This window comes from Podarcis bocagei (assembly GCF_964188305.1).
Source record: "Podarcis bocagei genome assembly, chromosome: 4".
Lineage (NCBI taxonomy): Eukaryota > Metazoa > Chordata > Lepidosauria > Squamata > Lacertidae > Podarcis > Podarcis bocagei.
In genome coordinates, this window is record NC_138128.1 from 73,880,644 (window position 1) to 73,902,573 (window position 21,930).

Sequence of the window (21,930 nt, forward strand, 5' to 3'; positions counted from 1 at the left end):
CAAAGTGTCCACTTTAATTAATGGGAGTCCTATCTCTCTCCCACTGATTTATCTTAGTAGGGGTCGGCAGCCTGTGGCCCATGGGCCACAAGCAGCCCACGGGGGTCGTTTAAAGGGCCCATGAGCCGACCGCTTGGCGAGTCCCCGCGCGCTGCACTAAACTGGTGCAGCTTGGAGCGGTGACTTGCTTTCGTGGTGCTAGAAATCGTGTCTGCGCAGACGTGATCCGGCCCACAAAGCAATCTCCACGGGAGTGGACCGGCCCAGGCGGTAAACCTTGCCGACCCCTGGTCTTAGGGTGGTGCTGCATGATATGGGGGAAACACAGTTCCCAAATGTTTTTCTCTCCCGCTCCCAAAAAAACCTTCCCCTAGAGAATTGTTGTTTTTTCTCACGGTGATGGTCTAAAATGGAAAGTTAACCCCCTGCATTTGCAAGGACAATTGATGGGCACAGGATAGGCAGGAAGGGTGGGTTTCGCAGCCATCCTTCCCTGTCAGTCCTTCTGCCCATACATTTTTTCTCTCAGCAAATGCAGAGAACACACAGTACCCAAGATAAGAGTCTAGTTCCACTGTTAGCTGAGTAAAGACAATAAATTTACAAATACGATTATTTTAGAACTGTCGTTGCCTGTGATACAAAATGTCCAGATTTTGTGGCACGCCAAGTTCTCTGATCAAGCCAGGTTTGCAAGTTTCCTATAGAGTTCCAAGCTGTGCCTAAGGAAAAGCTAGAACTATCTCCCAACAGCAGTGCACGGTACTTCGGGTACCCATTGGGTAGTATCTGCAATACCTTCAGCAATGTATGCGAACTCTCCCTCTCCAGCACATTCTTTATTTACCTTTGCTGCTTTTTTAAAGTTTGCCTTAAAGGCGTGAAATGAACTGGGTGAAAATCTGCTTTGCCTGTTTGGTTTGGTTTCACTACTCCATTAACTTCAATATAATTTTATTTAGTTACATTAAGAAATAATGCAGAATATTTATACTTCGTTACAAGTATAATCCAAAAATGTGTATGGAGAATCTTATGTGTATAAAGTTTCTTTCTTTCTTTTCTGCACTTGAGCTGTTTCGAAACTCCCATTGGCAGAGATGCCATTCTTAAAAAGGAGGTTCGTAGAATCTATGGCATAGATGACTATTTCCTTCCTGCCCCTGATATCTGGGGGAGAAACTTTGTTCTTCGTTAAGAGTGGGGAGCAAGCACCCACACCATGAGAAATGCTTCTGAAATAGAGCCTTAACCTAGCTCCCTTCCCTGCTGCATTCCACTGGCAAGAAAATACATTTTTGTGAAAGGTTTTTGGGTTTTTTTAAAGCTTTTGCTGGATGGATAGATGATGGATGATGCTATCTGGAGGCTAGTTTTATACAAGAAATTAGCTGTCAGGCTTGCTGCTTTCTCTTTTTTTACTGTTGTTTATTATGTGACGGTTGAACTTGCTTTTATTGGATTTTTTTTTAATCGTATTTCATTGTCGCCCAGTGCTTTATGCTTTTGTAATTAGAGTATCTCTCTTTGGGTGCCCATGGGCCATGAATGCAGGTAGCCGATATGATGAATAAATAATCAATTTCTGTTGAGCAACAGGTGGGACTTTCACTTCTACTGCTGCTGTCACTCTAGCCCTTTCCCAGCACTGAAAGCTCCAAGGCGAGGGCCAGCCTTGCTTCCTAGGAAAATATGTAGGATTAATTGCCTAGAAACCTGATCTATACCTTTCCTCGTGCCTTTAAACTATGCACCTTTGTCTTCCTGCTTGGAGAAAGATGGCCGGTACACATTAAGATTAACTAACAATGCAAACTGCCACATAGCACCCAAGCATTAAATAGCTCAGAGATGGTGAGAAGGTGGAGGGGTGAATGTTCGGGGGGGGGGGGGGGGAGAGGAATAATGAGACCGGCAGTACTCAAAAAGGCAGTTGAGGCAGAGGGGCCAAACTACACAATCAGCAGAACCTTGTTGCAGCTTTAAGGTCATATGTTGGAATGCTCCCCCTATGCCCTCCTGCCCACCCCCCAAAAGCACCCTGCTCAGAAAGAAAGAAAGAAAGAAAGAAAGAAAGAAAGAAAGAAAGAAAGAAAATAAAATAAATAATAATAATAATAATATTTATTATTTATACCCCACCCATCTGGCTAAGTTTCCCCAGCCACTCTGGGCAGCTTCCAATCGAGTGTTAAAAACAATACAGCATTAAATATTTAAAACTTCCCTAAACAGGGCTGCCTTCAAATGTCTTTTAAAGATAAGATAGCTACTTATTTCCTTCACATCTGAAGGGAGGGTGTTCCACAGGGCGGGCGCCACTACCGAGAAGGCCCTCTGCCTGGTTCCCTGTAACCTCACTTCTCTCAATGAGGGAACCGCCAGAAGGCCCTTGGCACTGGATCTCAGTGTCCAGGCTGAACGATGGGGGTGGAGACGCTCCTTCAGGTATACAGGACCAAGGCTGTTTAGGGCTTTAAAGGTCAGCACCAACACTTTGAATTGTGCTCGGAAACATACTGGGATCCAATGCAGATCTCTCAGGACCGGTGTTATGTGGTCCCGGCGGCCACTCCCAGTCGAAAGAAAGAAAGAAAAGAAAGAAAGAGTGTCGGGAGAAAAGTCAGGGTAGGCTAGAAGTTCTCTTCTTGATATGCAATATTTTTAAATGCATACATATAATACACACAGAGAAAGAGAGGGAAAGAGAGAGAGTGTTAAGATATGCAGTTCCCCCCATTTACAGTTTGCAATGGTGCCAGGCAGAACTGGATCACATTGCTTGGCACAGAATCTCGGGAAGGAAAGCTCAGACAACTGTGGGTGCTTCCAGATGGCTTTTTAATATGCAATCTGGTCACTGAGAATATTGCAAATGGATAGTTGGCAATAGGCTTTTTTTTTTTTTTTAAACGGGTTGGAGCTGTCCTGGAAAGCAAATATGAAGATTGAATTGGAGGTGGGGAGGGAAAAATACATCATGCAGATCCTGCAAAAACAATAACAACCCCCACTTGCATTGATAAGTACCGCTCCCATAATAAACACCCCATGTGGAAGCACCTGCTTCTTTCTCTGCTGATCACTTGAGGTCAAGGGAAGTTTCACAAATCCTGTGCACACTCTCCATCATGAAGTGCCACCTTGGAGGAACTCTGGGTCTTTGCTTGGGTTGTGCCGAGGGATGGAGGAGCCATGCTAGGATGCTGTCCTACCACCCTAGTTGGAATCATGAGACGGAAATTGGCAGCATCCCAAATTTAAGCCAGGAAAGGTGCAAGGGTGGAAGGCAGGATGAAGCCAAGCGAATATAGGTGTGAGTCAGGACCTTTAGGGGGAGGGGAGAGGCCAGGTGACACAGCCACCAGGGAGAGATGTCCCCCACTGGCACGGGAGGGTGGTGCGTACCTCCAGGAGGCAACAGCACAGCCCCAACCTTCTTGCGGCTACCCTGTTTCCCCCTGGAGGTGGGCAGGGACCTTGGTGACTCACATCCTTTGGAAGCAATCCTGCACTGGATGAATCTCCTCTGTCGGCAGAGCCAAGAACAGCGGTCTAATGCCCATTAAGTCCAGATAGAACCAATTTGAAAGTGCATGAATTTTGCATGCAGTTCAGACATGCTCCTAAGCACACAGTATACTTATTGACACGTGCAATTTCTCTCACATTCTCTCTCTCTGCAGGGCATCCTAACGCTAGACGATGCTTTCCAGATAGCTGAAGAACAACGGCGAAGTTTGAAGAAGGTCCCTTTACCCCCCCTTCTCCTCAAAGGGGAAAGGCCCTTCTTTGGCAAGTCATCGAACGCAGCACTCTCTCTCTCCATGGATAAAGGGCACCCGTTACCTCAAGACTTCTGGGAGCTGCTGCATTGCCTAAGGATGAGGAGCAAATACGCCATCCTCCTGGTCTTTGTGGTAGCCCTTGTCATTATTGAGAAGGAGAACAACATCATCTCAAGGTAGGAGGGGGAAAGGAGAGCTGTGCTGGAAGAGAGGCTTTCTTTGTACCCTAGCGTAGCCTTCAGGCTGCAGCTGTATCTTACCACCTTTGCAGGTCCCAACTTGCTACCACCATCTCTCCGGCCTTTCGGAACAAGGTAAATATTTCTTGCCTCCCAGTGTGAATTAAGCTACCTCTTTACCCAGGAATGCAGGCAGGTTGCTCTTTTAAACATCATGCCCCACACAGGGATGGGTGGCAGCAATGGATGGCTGGAATTGGTTTCATACAAATTGATTTGATTTGATATATATATATATAAAGAAGAGCCTTCTAGCAGAATCCGCCTAGAAAGGGGCAAGAGGGAATTTCACGAAGCACACCTTTTCACCCTCTTGCTTGACAAGCTGCAGCTGCAAAAGTTCACTTTTCTGAACAGCTTTTAAAGGTAGAGATAGGACGCCTCACAGAAACATAGAAAAATGCCTTATACTGAGTGAGGCCACTGGGCTCACCCAGATTAGTGTTGTCTACACGGACTGGCAGAGTTTCACACAGGGTTCCCTACCTGGAACCTGGGGCCGTCTAAATGCAAAGCAAAGTTACGCCCCCCCCCCCCGGGTCATCCTGCTTGTGTCGAAAGCCGTCTCAGACAGTGGTTATTATACTTTCCATAGACCACTAATAATTGACACTTCCGAGTGCTTATACAAGCATGGTAGTTAACTACCGTGGTACATAGACAAGCATTTCTATTTTCAAACACTCCCTTTTGCTACCGGGTAACCTATAACAAAGGGACGCAGGTGGCGCTGTGGGTTAAACCACAGAACCTAGGACTTTCTGATCAGAAGGTCGGCGGTTCGAATCCCCGCGATGGGGTGAACTCCCATTGCTCGGTCCCTGTTCCTGTCAACCTAGCAGTTCGAAAGCACATCAAAGGGCAAGTAGATAAATAGGTACCACTCTGGTGGAAAGGTAAACGGCGTTTCCGTGCGCTGCTCTGGTTCGCCAGAAGTGGCTTAGTCATGCTGGCCACGTAATCCGGAAGCTGTCAACGGACAAACGCCGGCTCCCTCGGCCAATAAAGCAAGATGAGTGCCGCAACCCCAGAGTTGGCCACGACTGGACCTAATGGTCAGGGGTCCCTTTACCTTTAACCTATAACAGAAGATCACTATTGCCCGGGCTGGTTTTATGGCAAGTTACAATGGCAGGGCAACAGCCTCTGGTGGCAAATTGTGAATGGCTGGCTGGTTGTGCTGCCACTTGTCCCTGCCACTTGTGTTGACTTTGCTGAAGAGATACATACACACAGACTATGCTTTTGGACTAACTGAGGCACCGATTTGCAAATAGTGTTCTGGAGGATATAGGGATTCCTTAGAAGGTTTATCAGGGGTTCAGTCAGAATATGAGAATTAGCAGGTAAGCATCCTGCTATGAAACTTTTCTTCACCCCGGGCAAGCAAGCCCAAGACATTTTGGTGCCTAATGTCGTCTCTACCCCAGGCCTTTGGCAAGTAGGTGAGAACCAGCAGCTATACTTGATTTATTAAGGCCTGAAATAACCTTTGAAACACTGCATGTTTAATATTGCTGCTGCTATTCGTTAGGGTGACTTTTGTTCTCTTTCTTCACAGGGTGTCCGACAAACTAAAGCAGTCTCCACAGTCCTTGATGGAAGCCAACAGCACGGACTCTGGCTTGGTGCTGCCAGAGAATGGCTCCCTGCTGTCCTTAAGTGAGCTGGATGTGGCTTTCTCCCAGCTCCGGAACCGCCTTCAGAATGTCACTTTGCAGCTCGGGGGGACTTTGCCAGCGCCTGTTCAGGGAACCCGGAGACACATTCTTCTCATGGCCACCACTCGCACCGGCTCCTCCTTCGTGGGGGAATTCTTCAACCAACAGGGCAACATCTTCTACCTCTTCGAGCCGCTGTGGCACATTGAAAGGACCGTGTCCTTTGAGACCGGAGGCGCCAACGCCGTGGGCTCAGCCCTTGTCTACCGGGACGTCCTGAAGCAGCTCTTCCTCTGCGACCTCTACATCTTGGAGAACTTCATCATCCCGTTCCCGGAGGACCACCTGACCCAGTTCCTGTTCCGGCGGGGCTCCAGCCGCTCCCTGTGCGAGGAGCCCGTCTGCACGCCATTCGTCAAGAAGGTCTTTGAGAAGTACCACTGCAAGAACCGCCGCTGCGGCCCCCTCAACGTGACCCTGGCCACGGAGGCCTGCCGCCGTAAGGAGCACATGGCGCTGAAGGTGGTGCGGATCCGGCAGCTGGAGTACTTGCGCCCGCTCGTCGAGGACCCTCGCTTGGACATGAGGATCATTCAGCTGGTGAGGGACCCCCGGGCAGTGCTGGCTTCCCGCATGGTCGCTTTCTCCGGGAAGTACGAGACGTGGAAGAAATGGGCCACGGAAGGCGCGGCGACCCTCAACAAGGACGAGGTGCAGCGGCTGCGGGGGAATTGCGAGAGCATCCGGCTCTCAGCGGAGCTCGGCTTGAGGCAGCCAGCCTGGCTCCGCGGCCGCTACATGCTGGTCCGCTACGAGGACATTGCCAGGTCGCCCCTCCAAAAGGCCAAGGAGATGTACCGATTCTCGGGCGTCGCCATCACCCCGCAGGTAGAGGAGTGGATCCGCAAGAACACCCAGGCACCTCACAACAGCAACGGCATCTACTCCACCCAGAAAAACTCCTCTGAGCAGTTTGAGAAGTGGCGCTTCAGCATCCCTTTCAAGCTCGCCCAGGTGGTGCAGAACGTCTGCAGCCCGGCCATGAAACTCTTCGGCTACAAGCTGGCCAGCAGCCCTGAGGCCCTTACGAACAGATCGGTCAGCTTGCTAGAGGAGAGGAGGACCTTTTGGGTCACGTAAAGGCGCCACTTTGCCGGTGGATTTTTCCGCATCGTAGATTTCTTGTCAGATTGGAAAAGCTGGAACGCAAGAATTGTTAGAGAGGAAGCAGCGTGTAGCACAAAGGGTGGAGAGGGGGGGGGTGCCTTCGGCTAGCCTGCTTGGTGCTTCTGCTTACCTTGCGCTCTCCGTCCTCGCACCGAGGTGCTTTCTGCTTTTTCTGGGAGCAGGCGTCACCTGCCTTTCAAATCCCAGGCCCCTAGATGGATTTGTGAGGTGGCTGAGCTTCAATACGAAGGAGAGTTCAGAAACTGGCACAGGATGGAGCGTGAAGCGCTGGGTTCTGCTTTCCCTACCTCATGTCCACATCCTCCTCAGCAGAGGAGAGCCTGTCTCTTAATGCCTGGGGCATTTGTTCACTAAACACCCAAAGAGAGAAAATATTCTATTTTTGAAAATTATTAAAAAGGAAGAAGAAAAAGAAAAGAAATTGCTTTCACATCCTGCTGGGGAGATGTAAGAAAAGCAGAGTTGTTGCACTGGTAATCGCCTCAGGCAGCCTTAAATTTAGGGCTGATATTTGCGAGAGGGTGTGAAAGAGAGGAGAGAAACTTGTTCATCCTTTTGACAAGAGGGTGTTTTGAATGTTTCCTACTTGAGACCCTCACATAAAGTAATGCCTTGTTTAAACTTGAGGAGATGCGTTTGGATCACAGCAGTCACCAGGGGAGGGGAGGGGGCTGGCTCTACCGACAGTAATGAGAGGATTTTGGCCTACACCACGTGTGCTTGCTGCCTTTTGTCTTGCTTTGCACCTAAGCCCTTGGAAGAGAGACAGAAAGCAGGCTATGAAAAACAACATTCAAAGGGAGAGGAGAGGAAGAATGGAATAGCATTCAGCCTGTGTCCCTGAGGATCAAGCTTCCTCAGTGCCATCAGCTGTTTTGGTCTCCGATAGTCTATTTTTTAAAACAAACACCTGCCGTCTGGTTTTCTCACTTGTCACTGAATCAATTGTTACTGAATCTCATCCAGCCGACTGGAGGCGGCTAGAAACAATAGCTGCTTTCTTGTAAGGTGACAGAAGGCTGTGGCTTTAACTGTGTTTCCCACCCTGATTGCTCCTCCTTACCTCCAATAATTGTTTTTGTGTCCTTTTCAAGTGCTGGTTGGAAACTGCCAATAGTTCTTTCTCTGCAATTTCAGAGTGGGGGTTGTTTTGTATAGAGCAGGCTTGCCGAAACACAGAGGGGACGAAGCAACAGGCTAGTGGAGCTGGTTCAGTGATAGGAAATGGAAATGGTTTCTACAACAGCAAGAAACAAGATCTCTGAGAGCCGTCAATAAGCTCCTCTTATTCCTTTCTGGTTGTAGGTTCACATTTCCGTTGCTTTGCTTCAAGTGAATGCAACCAAGTAAGAAACCACCCAATGAATCTTTAGCACATGTCAGCCCCTGCTATCAAACTGAAGCACTTATTAACTTACTTGCCCTGCCTGGACTTGAGCATCCAAGGTGGAAATACTGAGTTTATTCCAGATGAGCATATATATATATATATGCCAGAGGGGAAGCCGTGGTAGCAAAAACAACAAAGGGCCTTGCCTTGTGTCACCATGAATACAAAAGGATGTAATATAATGACATATACCAAGAGTAGCAGGAGATATGTCACATTTCTGAGTGGAGACAGATATAAGACTCTGATCCATTCTTCACAGTTGTCACAGTTCTTTCTTGCAATGCTAATTTAACACCTTAAAAAAGAAACAATTGCTTTCTGTAATAGGTAAAATATCTCCAATCTCAATTGGCTGAGATGTCTATGGAGTCATATATTATTACAACCTTCATTTCCTTTTGTTTCTTTCTTTCTTTTAACAAATGCCGTTCAGCCAGAAGCTGTTAATGCTTACGGCATTTAAGACCATTGCTTTATTTTATTTTAATGGGGGGGGGGGGAGAATGGGGAGAGAATTGCTGAATAAGTAACTGCATTTTACTTTAACCCGCTCAGAATAGAACTGTATGCATCACGGTCCTATTTTCCTGACATGAAGTGAGTGATTAGGGAATGAAAAGAGGATTTTTGCACAGCTGCGGGGGAAAAATATCATCTCTCCACCCCACCCAGAAAAAACAGCTGACTATCTAAACAGAAAATTTATACCATGGTGTAGTAGAAGATAAAAAGAAAGAGTATGCCGCTGAAGAGAAGGTTAAGAAAAATGCTTCTGGGTTGCCATTAACTCTTTCCAAAATGTCTTCCAAAGTTCCAAAGCTAGGTTTTCCACAGAAAGCATCACAGAGGAAGTGGGTGTTCACATCAGCTAATTTTCACCCAGTTGGATGACTTCACACACTCAAGATTACTAGCACCAGTCACCTGTACAGCAAATGAGCACAAATTATTCTTTCCCCTCCACCCTCCCCTTATTAACCTGTCTTCGGTGGAGATAATTTGCCTGACTGATAAGTGGTGACTGATCCTCGCTGTCTCACACATTCAGCGATCAGCCGAGTTACCAAATGATGCCTATGATGTATGAAATTTCCCTCAGTCGTAATTCAGGGAAGCCTTTAAAGAAGGGTTGTGCGTTCATTTCCAGTCCAGGACAGCGCCATGGGCAAAGGAGATGGATGTGGGCGCAGTCCGCATGGATCTGGAGTTCTTTTGCACACAGCAGGCATTGAGCGCACCTGCCCCACTGTTGAAGGGAAACCTCTTGTCTGTGGTGGGGAAGGGGTGGTTCTTAGACGCAAGCAAAATTCTCTTTTGGGGGTCACTGTAGGGAAATGTTCATGCTCTGTTGCAGTGTTTCCAAAACTTAGGTCTCCTGCTGTTTTTGGAGTACAATTCCCATCATCCCTGACCACTGGTCCTGTTAGCTAGGGATGATGGGAGTTGTAGTCCAAAAACAGCCAGAGACCCAAGTTTGGGACACGTTGCTCTTATATAACTTGGCATAGAGTGAAACGGAGTCCTGCTGAATGGTGCGCATTGATGTATATACGTAAAACACTTTTTTGGGATCACTCGAAAGCTCCATTCATATACGTTCATATGTTTTGGACAACCAACTCCCATTGGCCCCAACCAGCACGGCTGCTTCTAGCCCAAAATGTCTGAAGGCACCAGACTGGTGAAACCTGGTCTAGAGCAGGATGGTTGCATCCACAGCTGCAACATCCACTCACATGGCGGCTCAGGTGAATTCTGGGTTTATGTACTAGCAGATATTATTAGTGTGGTGCGGAGCTGCACAATCTGCCCAAACCACGTGGTTAGAGGTTATGGATGCAGGAGACAGTGAGATTAAATGTCAGTTTCTACACAGAAGAAATATTGATGAAAAGCTACCTGTGCCATTGTCATAACGTTAGGACATGTTCTTGCTTTTTGCCTTGGTTGGGAAGCTGCATACAGGTGGCAAAGCAAACGCTTCTACTGACTTTGCACCAAATGGTGCAAATTCTTTCCCCTGCAGGGTGGACATCTCAGTGGAGGCAGAATGCTACCTATGAAACAGTCTTAAGCAGGACAAGGGTCAGATGCAGCATAGCTTGCTTGCTTGCTCTCTCTCTCTTGAATATTACTAGAAGGAAGCATGGCCCAAACATGGCCCCTTCCAAAGGACACAGTACAGAGGTGTTGGGATAGCTATGAGAACTTTCTGTCTATGAAAAACAATATGGACAGTCTTTACTTCTGAATCTCAAGATATCCAGTCCACAGGCAGGTAGGATACTTTAACAGCCCCCATGCCCATTCGAAATTATTCTGGTTTATGGCAAGTTTCAGCCAGCACTGTGTTCACTATGTGTTGCTTCTGCTGTTGCTTAATTTTAATTGTGCTTTCACATTCTGTTATGTTGTTGTTTTCAAAAAAAAGTACAACTGTGGCTTTGGTGAAAAGCAGCCATGATTTCTTTACATCTACAAAATGGTTCCAGTTTTGTATGTTTTCTGTCTGTCTTTAGCTGTAAAATGTGCAGTGGGTTTGTTTGTTTGTTTATTTATTGTATGGGGGGAGGGGAAGATGAAAAATAACTTTATTAGCAGGAATTGGGACTGCACCAAAAGAAAAACAGACTCGGAAATGTTTCCCAATAAATAGAAATGCAATTAAATTAAGAGTAGCTCTGGTTAAAATAAAACATGTCTTTTTTCCCTTCCTGCTTTTTTTGCAAGAATCTTTTACGGGAGAGAAGGGTTCTATTTAAAGGAAAGAACTGGGCAGGAAACAATTACATTTTATTCTCCCTCTGTAATCTCACAGCTGCAAATAGCTCTAACTATCTTAGAAATGATAAGGAGAGCCATTTGTTCTTTTAACAATGTGTTCTGTATCCTCAGCTCAACGGAATTCTTCCTATTGCACTGCAAGAGGTGCATTTATTTATTTATTTGCCAATGAAAAGGTGGTGTGTGTTTGAGGAGGGGGACGTGGTTGCAGTCACATAAGAAGAGGCTTCACAGTATGATGGCATACAGACTTTTTCTTTAAGATCTTAAAATGAAAAAGAAAAGTATTGCATACAGTTTTATCACTCCGGAAAATGCAGGGGAGCCATAATCCATTGCCCAGTAACGCTATACCAATAATTTTAGCCAATGGGGCTTAAGTGTGCCTGAATGGGTGCTGGATTGCAGTCATTAGTTGCATTTATACTTTACAGATCACAGGTGACTGGCAAGTCTAGAATAAAGCTATCCTTTAAATATATTCATGGAAAGCAAAATAGGTATGGCTGTCATGCTGCAGCCCAGACAACCTATTTCATCATTAAAATGTTTTATGTCACAGCGACATTGCCAAACTCGCTTCTGCCTGCAAGGTGGCGAACCAGGCAAGACTTTGCTTTTGCCCCATAGGAGGAGGGAGGAGCGACTTGGTGTAGGAAGGGCGATGCCGTGGCAGCAACCTCATCTGGTTGAAGGTAAAGGCAAGTTTTCTGGACTGCAGCCTGGCCAACTCTTTCAAATATGGGGTTCATTCCCCCAGAGAGCCCCTGCTCTTGCACTTTGGCAGCTGAGAAAGCTTCCCGTTTTGTAAGGCTGCAGACATTTTTATATACTTATTTTAATTTATATTGACATGGTGCAAGCATATGGAGATGTTTGGTTAAGCACAGTGTCTGCCAGCCTTGCTGTATCCACTGGGGGATAAGAGTCCAGGCCAAAAGTGAGAGTCCAGAATCACTGGGAGGAGCAGACCCAGGAATAGGAGGGGGTGTAATTCTTTGGCAGCTCTCAGGAGATCACACAGAAAGGCTCCCGACTCTAGCTAGCCCGGGGATAGACACAGAGAGGCAATTTTCTCCTAAGCCAATCATTTGACCTTCCTGAGCACAAGGGCGTCATTCAGTGCTGGTATATTTATTTAAGCAAGGGTGGGTGGTTGATGGGGTGGTTTTTTTTTGGAAACTTGATGAACACATCTTCAGTCTGTGAGAGAGTGAGACAGGCTTTGACCTTCTGGGTATTTTGACTTGCTAGAGTATAGAAAAATCAGGTTTCCAACAACACAGCCTCGCACCCCCCTCGTGTCTTCTGTCAAGATTCAATCAGCATGCTGTCTTCACTTCCATCTGTGCTCTAAAAGGATGCAGTTGGCACAGGAGAATGGCGCATAAGCCCAGTTACGGGCTTCCTTTGCTGTGTGGCCTCCTGACCCCCTGTTGCCTTGGGGCAGTGCAAAGCAGCTCCTATCAGCCGTCGGGTTCACTTTGCAAAGCAAAGTTTTTGGCACACAGAGCGTCCTACAAGGGTAAGGTTATTGGCTCGGGAGTCTTCGAAGCAGAAAGGCAGCAACAACTATTATTTGTCTGATTTCTATACCGCTTTGTATTTTAAAGAAAGAAACACTCAAAGCAGTTTGCAACACATTAAAACATCATATAAAACAAACCAGAACAAAACTAATTGACGCTTCAAGGAAAATATTCCAGATCCAAGTGACGTTTTGCTTTCCCCGTATTTATTTGCCTACTTAATTTATGTAGCTGCCCCATAGCAGAAGTACTCTAGGAAGCCAGTGTGGTGTAGCGGTTAGAGTGTTGGACTAGGACCTGGGAGATCAGAGTTCAAATCCCTACTCAGTCATGAAGCTCAATGGGTGACCTTGAGCCGGTCGCAGCCTCTTAGACTACCTCACAGGGTCGTTGTAGGGATTGACTGAGAAGAGGGGTGAACCATGTACTCCATAAATAAAATAAAAAGATTCCTTCCAGTAGCACCTTAAAGACCAACTAAGTTAGTTCTTGGTATGAGCTTTCGTGTGCATGCACACTTCTTCAGATACACTGAAACAGAAGTTGCCAGACCCTTCTATATAGTGAGAAAGTGGGGAGGGGTATTACTCAGAAGGGTGGTGGGAATGGGAGATTGGCAGATAGCTGAGATGAGCCTGTTGACGACTCTTAACGACTGTAATAGGTCTTACAGGAAAAGGCAAGGGGTGAGAAGGTGAGAAATGGCTTAGTCATGTATAATGAGATAAGAATCCAATGTCTTTGTTCAGACCAGGTCTCTCCATGGTTTTAAGTTTGGTAATGAGTTGCAATTCAGCAGCTTCTCTCTCTTTTTGTTGGCAGACCAACACGGCTACCTATCTGTAACTGGATCCATAAATAAAGCTCTTCTGCTTACCTGCTTAAGGAAGCTGGAGGGAGCAGCCAGATGGAGATACCCATCACCATCCTAGCATCCAGAGACCTCCACGTGGTTGCAGTTGGACCCACGTCAGATGCAAAACACCCCTGGCGCCTGGGGGCACACTGGGCTTGTCATTGCACTAAGTTATTTGTAACCCACCTTTTCCCCAGTCTGGGACTCAAGGCAGTTTACACAGAAAAAATATATAGAACAAACTAAAACGTAAAAAAGGCAGTCATTAAAACGTAATTAAATGCAACTAAATGTTCATGTAGTAACACAGAAAAAAATGAGTTTGGAATGGAGCCATCGGAGTTCCATAGGTATCCCTATGGTTGTCCTGCGAAACATTTTCAAAAAGGGAGGAGTTACCAATCTTAAAAGAAGCCTGCAGTGGCCCTGAACCTCTGATGATAAAGCCTGTTGCCCTACTTCTGGCCTCTGCTGCTGTGTGAAAGGAAAAAGTGGTGCATGCTGTAGTTGAGTGCGTTTTCCCACATGTGCACAGGATACAAGCAAGAGACTGCCCTGAGACAATTGGATTTGGTATTGTTTACTCACCTAATGGCCTAAAATTCTGCAGCTCCGCCACCCTGCCCCATCCAACATGCCTCAGAGACAGAACTGCAGGCGTGCATCAAGCCAAAAAGTTTAGCATTTCCAGCTGCTCTCAGCCTTCCAAGGCCATTGAGAGAGCTGCTCTCTCCTACTTTTATCTGTTTTCCCATCTCTTGCTTTCTCGTTTATCCTGGGCCGTGAAGAATCATCTGTCCGTCACGTCCCCCTTTTAAACCCCATCTTCGAATGGACAATATCATTCTGCCAGAAACAGCTGTTTTAGTTTGTTTCAAACCAAAACATCAGTATACAAGATTCAAGGCAGGCCCTGTATCTTCATACTGATGAAGGGGTTCACATGGGTGGAAGGAATCTGTGAGGAAGGAGGCCAGGAAGAACAGCTGTGTTAAATGGTAGGAAAATGTGCTTCCAGTATCTGAAAGAGGAGAGCAGTTGAGAGGTTCAAAGAATAAACAGAGGTTTATTTACCTGTACACAGAGGTGTCTGTGTTACGAGCTAGGAGATCTCCCCAAAATAGTGAAACCAATATGTAAATATTTTCTTACTGGCCCTATGTGCTGTGATGGAGGTTTTTAGCTGGAGAGCTTTGCCTGGTGCTTAAAACTTGCTTTGGTCCCTGGCCTAAGGCAGTGCCTGCTTGGACGGAGACATGTTGGGGTGGTGTTTCATGCTCCTTCAAGGAGTGGGAAAACTCAAGGCAGCTGTAACGTGAAGGGCATCTATATAGTGGCCCGTTTACAAACGAACGATTAAGAAGGCATTGCAGGGGTGCAGACACAAGCACACAGGCAGGGTTTTCCCACAAAGAGATGCCTGTTTGGCCACCTTAAAACCCAGGCTGCTGCTTCTTTATTTTATTTTTTGACAGGCCTTGCGGAAGCTCTTCCAGACAAAGCTGGTTCTAACTCACAACCTAGCAGGAAGCTCTGACTCATTTGCAAGCTGCTTGGAAGAGTCATCAACCATAACTGTGGCTACAAAACCGTCCTAATTTTTGTACGCCTTCGTTTTGTTTGCAATTTCCCCTCATCCCTCCTCACTCCCTGTTTCCTGCACTATATCGCCTGATTAAGAGGTCTGGGAAAGCTCAGTGGCTTGCCACATTTTTGTGACAGTTCAGTTGGTTCCAACGTATTTGGGAGTTTTCACTTTTGGACCTTTGCTTCTTCTTGGGGGAGGGAGGAACAGTCAGTTGACCATTGGTAGCCTTGTCCCCCTCTAATAACCTGCCACATCAAAGCCCAAAGGTAGATCCTATGGCGCAATAACAGTGCCTAGCTGCCTTGATAGGTTTTATTGTCAAGCAGAGAACTGCTGCACATTTAAAACAACAACAACAACCCAAGGCTGTGGACCCGTCAGAAGATCTGTTTTTGCTCTTAAATAAAAAGAAATGCATAATTCTGCAATTTTAAACTGACATCTGTCTGGCACTTTTGTCTGGCAGTGGGAGATGGCAGCTGAAGATGCGCCAACTGCTGAGACTGCCTGCTTAAGTAACTACAAGTGTTGACATGTCCTAAGGTACTCAGGAAAATAAAAATAAATGTGGGGTCTCGGAGACAAAGCAAAGCAGAAAGCACCCTCCTATAAAGCTTTTTAACAAGCGCCCAAAAGGAGGCAATGGTATGCTCTCACATTTCCTCATCTGCTGTCTTGGTTGCTCACCTCCCCGGATCCTCACCCATTGCTTTCCATTCTCCCCTGTTTCATACAGAGACAGTGAAAGGCGGAGGAGGAGGCATAAAATTTGAGCTCAATTTATTGAAAGGGAGGAGGCAGCTTCAGTCAGCCAAGCACTATTCCCCCCCCCCCCGATGCATGAAGCCTGAGTGCAGTGGTTTCGTGGCAAATCAGTACTCTGCTCATGTTCAGAGGCATTACTGTCATAGCCTGCCGCAGATACCAGCCATGTAAATACATCTGATATCCAACTGCACATTTCCTGGGATTTTATAGCAAGCCACGATGCGTACCGTAGGCTACATTAGGGCGGAAAGTATAAACTATCAAGGCACAGAAAATCATGTTTGCACGCTTCTTGTATCCCTTCCCGTCATCTTTTTTTAGCAGTGTTGACTGCAAAGGAAATGGGGGGAAAACACACACCAGAGAGTTAACTTTTCTTCTGTGCCCCTCCAGGAGTAGCAAATGAATTGCCCACCACATGCTCACTGCAAAAGAGGAAGTCTCCTAAAGTTATTCTTCTGTGATGCATTATCAGACAGATGGTCTTAGGAGGATGAGAGAGAGAGGTATGCAATCTTTGCAATTATGGGGGGAGAGTATGTAAGTTTTGCCGGTTTCGCAGAAATCCTTAACTGGGGGCTGAGAGGGATAGAATCCAGGTTTTTTGGATACCAGCTGATCTAGCAAGAGGTGTGAAGCTGATTATCTGCAGCGTCAAAAAGCATTTGCATCTAGCCCTGTATCTCCTCTGGCTGGCAGTGACTCCCCCAAGATCTCTCACAGAGGCCTTTTCCAAGCCCTGTTATCAGAGAGATAACTGGAGAGTGAACTTGAGACCTGCATACCAAGCTTATGCTCAGCCACTGGGATGTGGTCTTCCTCCATGTGTGGAGTTGGCCTCATGGGGAACAGCCAGTATGGCATACCGAGTAATGAAATGGGCTCCTGCTGCTGCTGTAGCCCCAACTAGGTGATGCCACTGCTACCGCTATGTCTGATGTGGGTAAGCTTTTTTCTACACCATCTGCAAAGGAAAATCCTAGAGCGCCTCGGCAATTTATTTTAAAAAACCTGACCATGAAGGCAATTTAATGTTTAATTTAAGATCCTAAGAGTTGGAAGGTACCCTGAGCATCATGTAACTCACCCCCCTGCATTGCACGAATATGCAGCTGGGACTGAACCTGTGACCTTGGCATTATCAGCACCACGCTCTCACCAACCAAGCTAATAGATTGCTTTAATTAGACAGTTGTTTTAGCAGGCAGCTTATGAGCGGCCTTATAAAAGCCTGGATAGCTCGGTTGGTTAGCGTATGATGCTGATAACGCCAAGGTTGCAGGTTTGATCCCCGTAAGGGACAGCTGCATATTCCTGCATCGCAGGGGGTTGGACTAGATGACCCTCAGGGGTCCCTTCCAACTCTGCAATTCTATGATTCTACGAAACAGTCAGAGCTTCCTTTCCTGGTAGGATAGAAGAATAGATAGATGATAAATAGATGATAGATAGATAGATACTCACACATACTGAAACCATGTGTCTATGGGCATGTGTGTTCAAATTGCCTTCAGCAGGGTTTTTATTTAGAGGTCTAAACATCTTAGTAGCGTTTTTGAGCTTGTAATAGAAAATGTCCCTTGTAGGAAAATGCCATGCATTTTTTCCTAGCTTCACATTTGAAAAGAGGGTTTGGCTTTCTCTTGCTCCCCCTCCCAACCACTGTAATTCCCACCGCGGGCAACAAAAGCTGTGGATTTCATTCAGCTCTATTAATATCCTCTCCATCAGTCTGGCTTTTGAAGCCAGGCTCAAAATTAGTTGGAGGCCAGCTGGAAATAACAGCCCATTTGCACTCTTGTCTTTCCCTCCCCTTTCCCATGCCACTCCTGCCCTATTAATAGCCTCTAAGTGCAACCCGGCCATTTATTCACTCAGTAAACAAATAGTAAAATGTCAACATGACGGGAATACACAAGCGGAGGGATGAGGAAGGGGTGGCAGGGGGAGGAAAGAGTTAAGTTGCAGGAGCAGGTCTTCTCCTTCACTGGCACAGGGGGCCAAAGGGTGGTGGCATCACCACGCACTGCCTCCTTTGTGGGAGAGAGAGTTGCCCTAGGGAAGCCAGGGCAGCAGGCAAGCATCCTCTGGCCTCTTGCCATACCAGCCGGGGCTCCGAGGGGCCACTGGGAGCTTGCACCCCTGCCTCCCAGGAAGGCCCTCGTCCTCCTGCCAGAGAAAGGGAAACTGCAGGGGGGATGTTGCTTCTTGCCTCCCTATCGAGGAGAAAATATTATTTCCACTTGCACAGCTGAAGGGAATCTGCACACTACGGCTTCAGTCAGCAGTCAGGTTCTTAAGGGTGGCGTGCATGCAAAGTGCAAGTTTTGGTCCTCTTTTTTAAAAAAAGGTTATCACTTGTAAGCTGAGAATATTTGATAGAAAAGCAGGGTATCATGTTGTTGGCAACCGTCTGTCTTGAGAAGCAATGGAGTGCGCCTTGGGGCCGAAGTCAAACAACTGAGTTAGCAGCACCAAATTGACCGCTCTGGGGTGCAAGCCAGGGTAGAGTGTATGGAGGTCCTTGGCTACCCCAGATGACAAGACTCCCCCACCCCCCTTTGGCTTTGCTGATGTGGCCCAAAGGAAAGTAGAGCATTATGTTTGACACCAGCTTGGCTGCAGGAGTTGCTGGAAGGAGGCGTACAAGGCACCCTCCAACCATCTTAGGGACTCCACTTTGGATTTGCGTAGGGTTTACTCCTTGGCCTTTTCTTTTCCTGAAGATCTCCTGCAAGGCAGCAGAGGTTTAGGATCAGTCTTCTTTCTCCTGGACGGGCTACCTTCCCAAGTGAATGAGCCCCACCTGCCCCCCCCCCTTTCCTCCACAGCATGTGCAGAAACCGCCTTCTTGAGCGTTGGGCTAAATAATTAAATAGATGTTGCTATGAGGATCAGCAGCTGGAGACTCCAGGGCTTTATCTGGCCACACACTGAGCTGGCTCCCTAGGTGTGCACCAGTCCCCTCTCACTTAAAACTCAATGTCAACACACACTACTGTGCACATTCAGTGTTCAACTCACAGTCACCCCAATGTGCACATGGGTTTGTGAGTATACCACAAGTTTCAAAAGAATAAACTGGGGTGTATCTTCCAAAAGTAACTAGCGTACTCAGTAGGGTTCACGTGTTATCTATTTATCCAGGAGAACCTATAATTATGATCGTTGCTGAGAATCACGTCCAGCCACTAGCTCTTCCTGTTGCAAGCTGACCCTGTGGGATCTTCTAAATGGGAGCATTGAAACGGCAGGCTCTGAGGAAGAAACAGCCTTGCCTTGTGACTCAAAACACTTCCAGACATTCGCCGGCTTGTTTAAGCTAAGAACAAATACCTCCATTTGGGGGGAAAGACAGGCAAGCATGCAGCGACTCGGCGCTTGTTTAGGAAATGCTTTTTACCTTCCAGGTCACCCTGACTTCCAGTGGGGACATAAGAAAAAACATACCCAAGACGTTTCCCTTTGCCGCTGCTCCTCCCAGATTGTTCCCTCCACCTCCCAGGCGGTATATGTGATTGAATAACAGAAACAAGCCTTCTTCTCTTTCCCGCTTCATCAGTCTATCCAGTTCCCATGTTCTGTGCCTAGACGGATCGCACTTGAATCAGCTACAGTCCTGCAAACACCCTCATTTTCTAGTTAAGGCTGAAATTAATCCTGATGGACAAGATTTGGAACGGCTAGAAAAGTGATTCTCTAGGATGCTGGCCTGGCAGGGCTGGTGGAGTGAAGTTAGGAAGCGGGGAGGGTCAGGGAGAAGGCAGGCAAGCAGGAGTGAGGGGGAAGCTGAGAATTAAGACCGCAAGAGTGAATTACGACCAGAAAGGGGGGGGGGGAGGCTAAGATATATAGCAACTGTCTGTCTCGAGAAACAATGGAGGTGTTCTTCTTCACCTCTGGGGGTGAAGCCAAACTGCGGCGACCTCTCTGGGGTACAAGCCTGGGCAGTGTGTATGGAGGTCCAGGGCTGCCCCAATGACAAGAACACCCCCCCAGCCTTGCTGATGTGGCCCCAAAGAGACTCTCCACTCCAGATTTGTGAAAGGTTTACTCCTTAGCCTTTTCTTCTCTGAAAGATATCCCGCAAGGTAGCAGGTGTTTAGGATCAAAGTTTTCCTTCTCCACATGGGCTACCTTCCCAAGGTGACAAGCCTCACCTGCCCCATTTTCCTCTACAGCACGTGCAGAAACCAGCATTGGACTGTTGGGCCCACTATTGGTCTTGCCCACTCAATCCGCCAGAGCCTGCCTTCGCATGCAGGGGTGCTAAGAAGATGGGTGTGTGTGTGAATTCAGGTTGACAGATCTGGGCTGCAGGGATGTTGGCAGCCTGAGGTAGAATTCAGGGCTCCAACCATGGGGGGCAGGGGCGGTCTGTTTTCTTCTGGAGCCTACGTGCCAGAAATGAAACACTTTCTGTCAAAGGTGAAAGCATGCATCAACATAACCTAATATTCATCAAGTCTATCAGCATTTCAACAGCCTATTTCATTGGAAATTGAAAATTCACCACACGTTGAGTGTCTGGAAATAAATCGCCACAGAGGTGTAGGGTGTATAACCTCAAGTATTCCAGCAAATCTAAAGATGACGCTACATCCAACCCTTTCAGAGGAAGTTTAACAAATAGCAGTGAAAATGTTCTGTTCTCATGGGAATTTGATGCATTAGCCCAAGGGCTATAGCTAGGAGAGCTCTGTTTGTCTCGCCACCTCCACCGGCCAATTCAGAACCTCCTGGCCTCAGTTCTGCATCTAGAAATAGGAAGGACACAGAGATGCTGTGTCCCCGCTCCCGAGCCTAGATCTAAGGCTTGTGCAAATGATCGCATATAACAGCCAAAGGCCTGTTATGCAATGCACATGCAGTGCTTTGAACGCTTGAAGGCGCTTTGTCGATGATGCTACTCATCTGCATCCAGCCAGATCAATGAGACATGCAGATGCACCAACATCTGCCATGCATGTGCAAGACAGCTCCTGTGCACAAATCTCACTTTGCACTCAGGCAAAAGCTTGCAAGACAGGAAGCTTGTACGCACATCTCTGGGAGCAAAGCCACATTGAACCAAATGGAATTTACTTCTAAGCAGATATACATAGGATTGCGCTGTAAAGCACAATGCAGGGTAGGGCTCCACTCCTGTGTACAAGGAACTTTTGAGCTCAGTAGAGCTACCTTCTGAGTACACTTAGGAAGCTGCCTGGATCAGATCATTTGTCCATCTAGATCCAGGTCCTCGTAGATGCCCATGTCACTGGAAACGGGCTTTTTCTAAGAAATGACATTTTAATGCAAACAATGTCATGTGGACACTGCAAAAAATAATTTGTGTGCATGTACAGTACTGACCCCACAGTAAACCGGCCACCCAGAATTACCCTAAGAAAGATCTATATCACACGTTGCCTAGGAAGAATGGTAAAACAGTGGCCTCTAATGTCCAATAGGGAGAATGCCAGGTTCACACAACAAATATGTGCAGAATGAACTAGGGAGCAGCTGGCTTACTGCCTGCTCAGTATTTCAAAGTATGATTTCTTATTTAGTAATCTTAATAATAAATGTAGAGCAGGTGACCCAAGGCTATCAGGGCCTGACTGCAGGATAGAAATATAGGGTGGTAATCAATTATATTTTACCCCAAGTAGACTCACTGGAAATAATGGACATTGCTAAGGTTCATTAATTTCAGTGAGTCTACTCTTGAGCAAAACTTTATTCACTACCACCCACATTAAACAAGAAACATGAAATTGAAGTACGATCATGTTTCCCCATCATTCGCATCATAAATTCAAAGGGCACATGACTCCCCCCCCCCCCGGCAAGAATCTTGTGAACTATAGTTTAAGGGTGCTGGGAACTGTAGCTCTTTGTAAACTGCTTTGAAGTTTTGTTAAAGGCAAGCAGTATACAGATCTTATGAAATGAATAGACCTAAAGACAAATCCAAGAAATTGCTTCCTTCAGACAAAATTACAAGGTAGATTGTATATGAAGGTTCTGAGAAAAAGTCCTTTAGTTGCTGGGAAGGTTTGTGGTGTGTAACAAGTTTTTTAAAGCCAGCAGGTTCTTTGAATACCACAGCCGTTTCTTTGCTGCGGTGGGGACATGAAGGAAAGGTACATTC

At 46.7% G+C, this 21,930-nt stretch overlaps 1 protein-coding gene and 1 long non-coding RNA gene across 5 annotated transcripts in view; one reads left to right on the plus strand and one right to left on the minus strand.

Annotated features, from left to right (window-relative positions):
• CHST3 (carbohydrate sulfotransferase 3) overlaps positions 1-10,977 on the plus strand; it is a 56,916-nt gene extending 45,939 nt beyond the window's left edge. For all 4 annotated transcript variants that reach the window (XM_081189688.1, XM_081189687.1, XM_081189690.1 and 1 more), the window contains 2 exons: positions 3,687-3,964; positions 5,589-10,977. In XM_081189688.1, coding sequence (XP_081045814.1) covers positions 3,687-3,964; positions 5,589-6,828 — 1,518 coding nt within the window. In that variant the 3' untranslated portion in view covers positions 6,829-10,977. The remainder of the gene's footprint in view (positions 1-3,686; positions 3,965-5,588) is intronic.
• LOC308584799 overlaps positions 1-21,930 on the minus strand; it is an 86,894-nt gene that overhangs the window by 53,913 nt on the left and 11,051 nt on the right. The gene's annotated exons all lie outside the window — the stretch shown is intronic.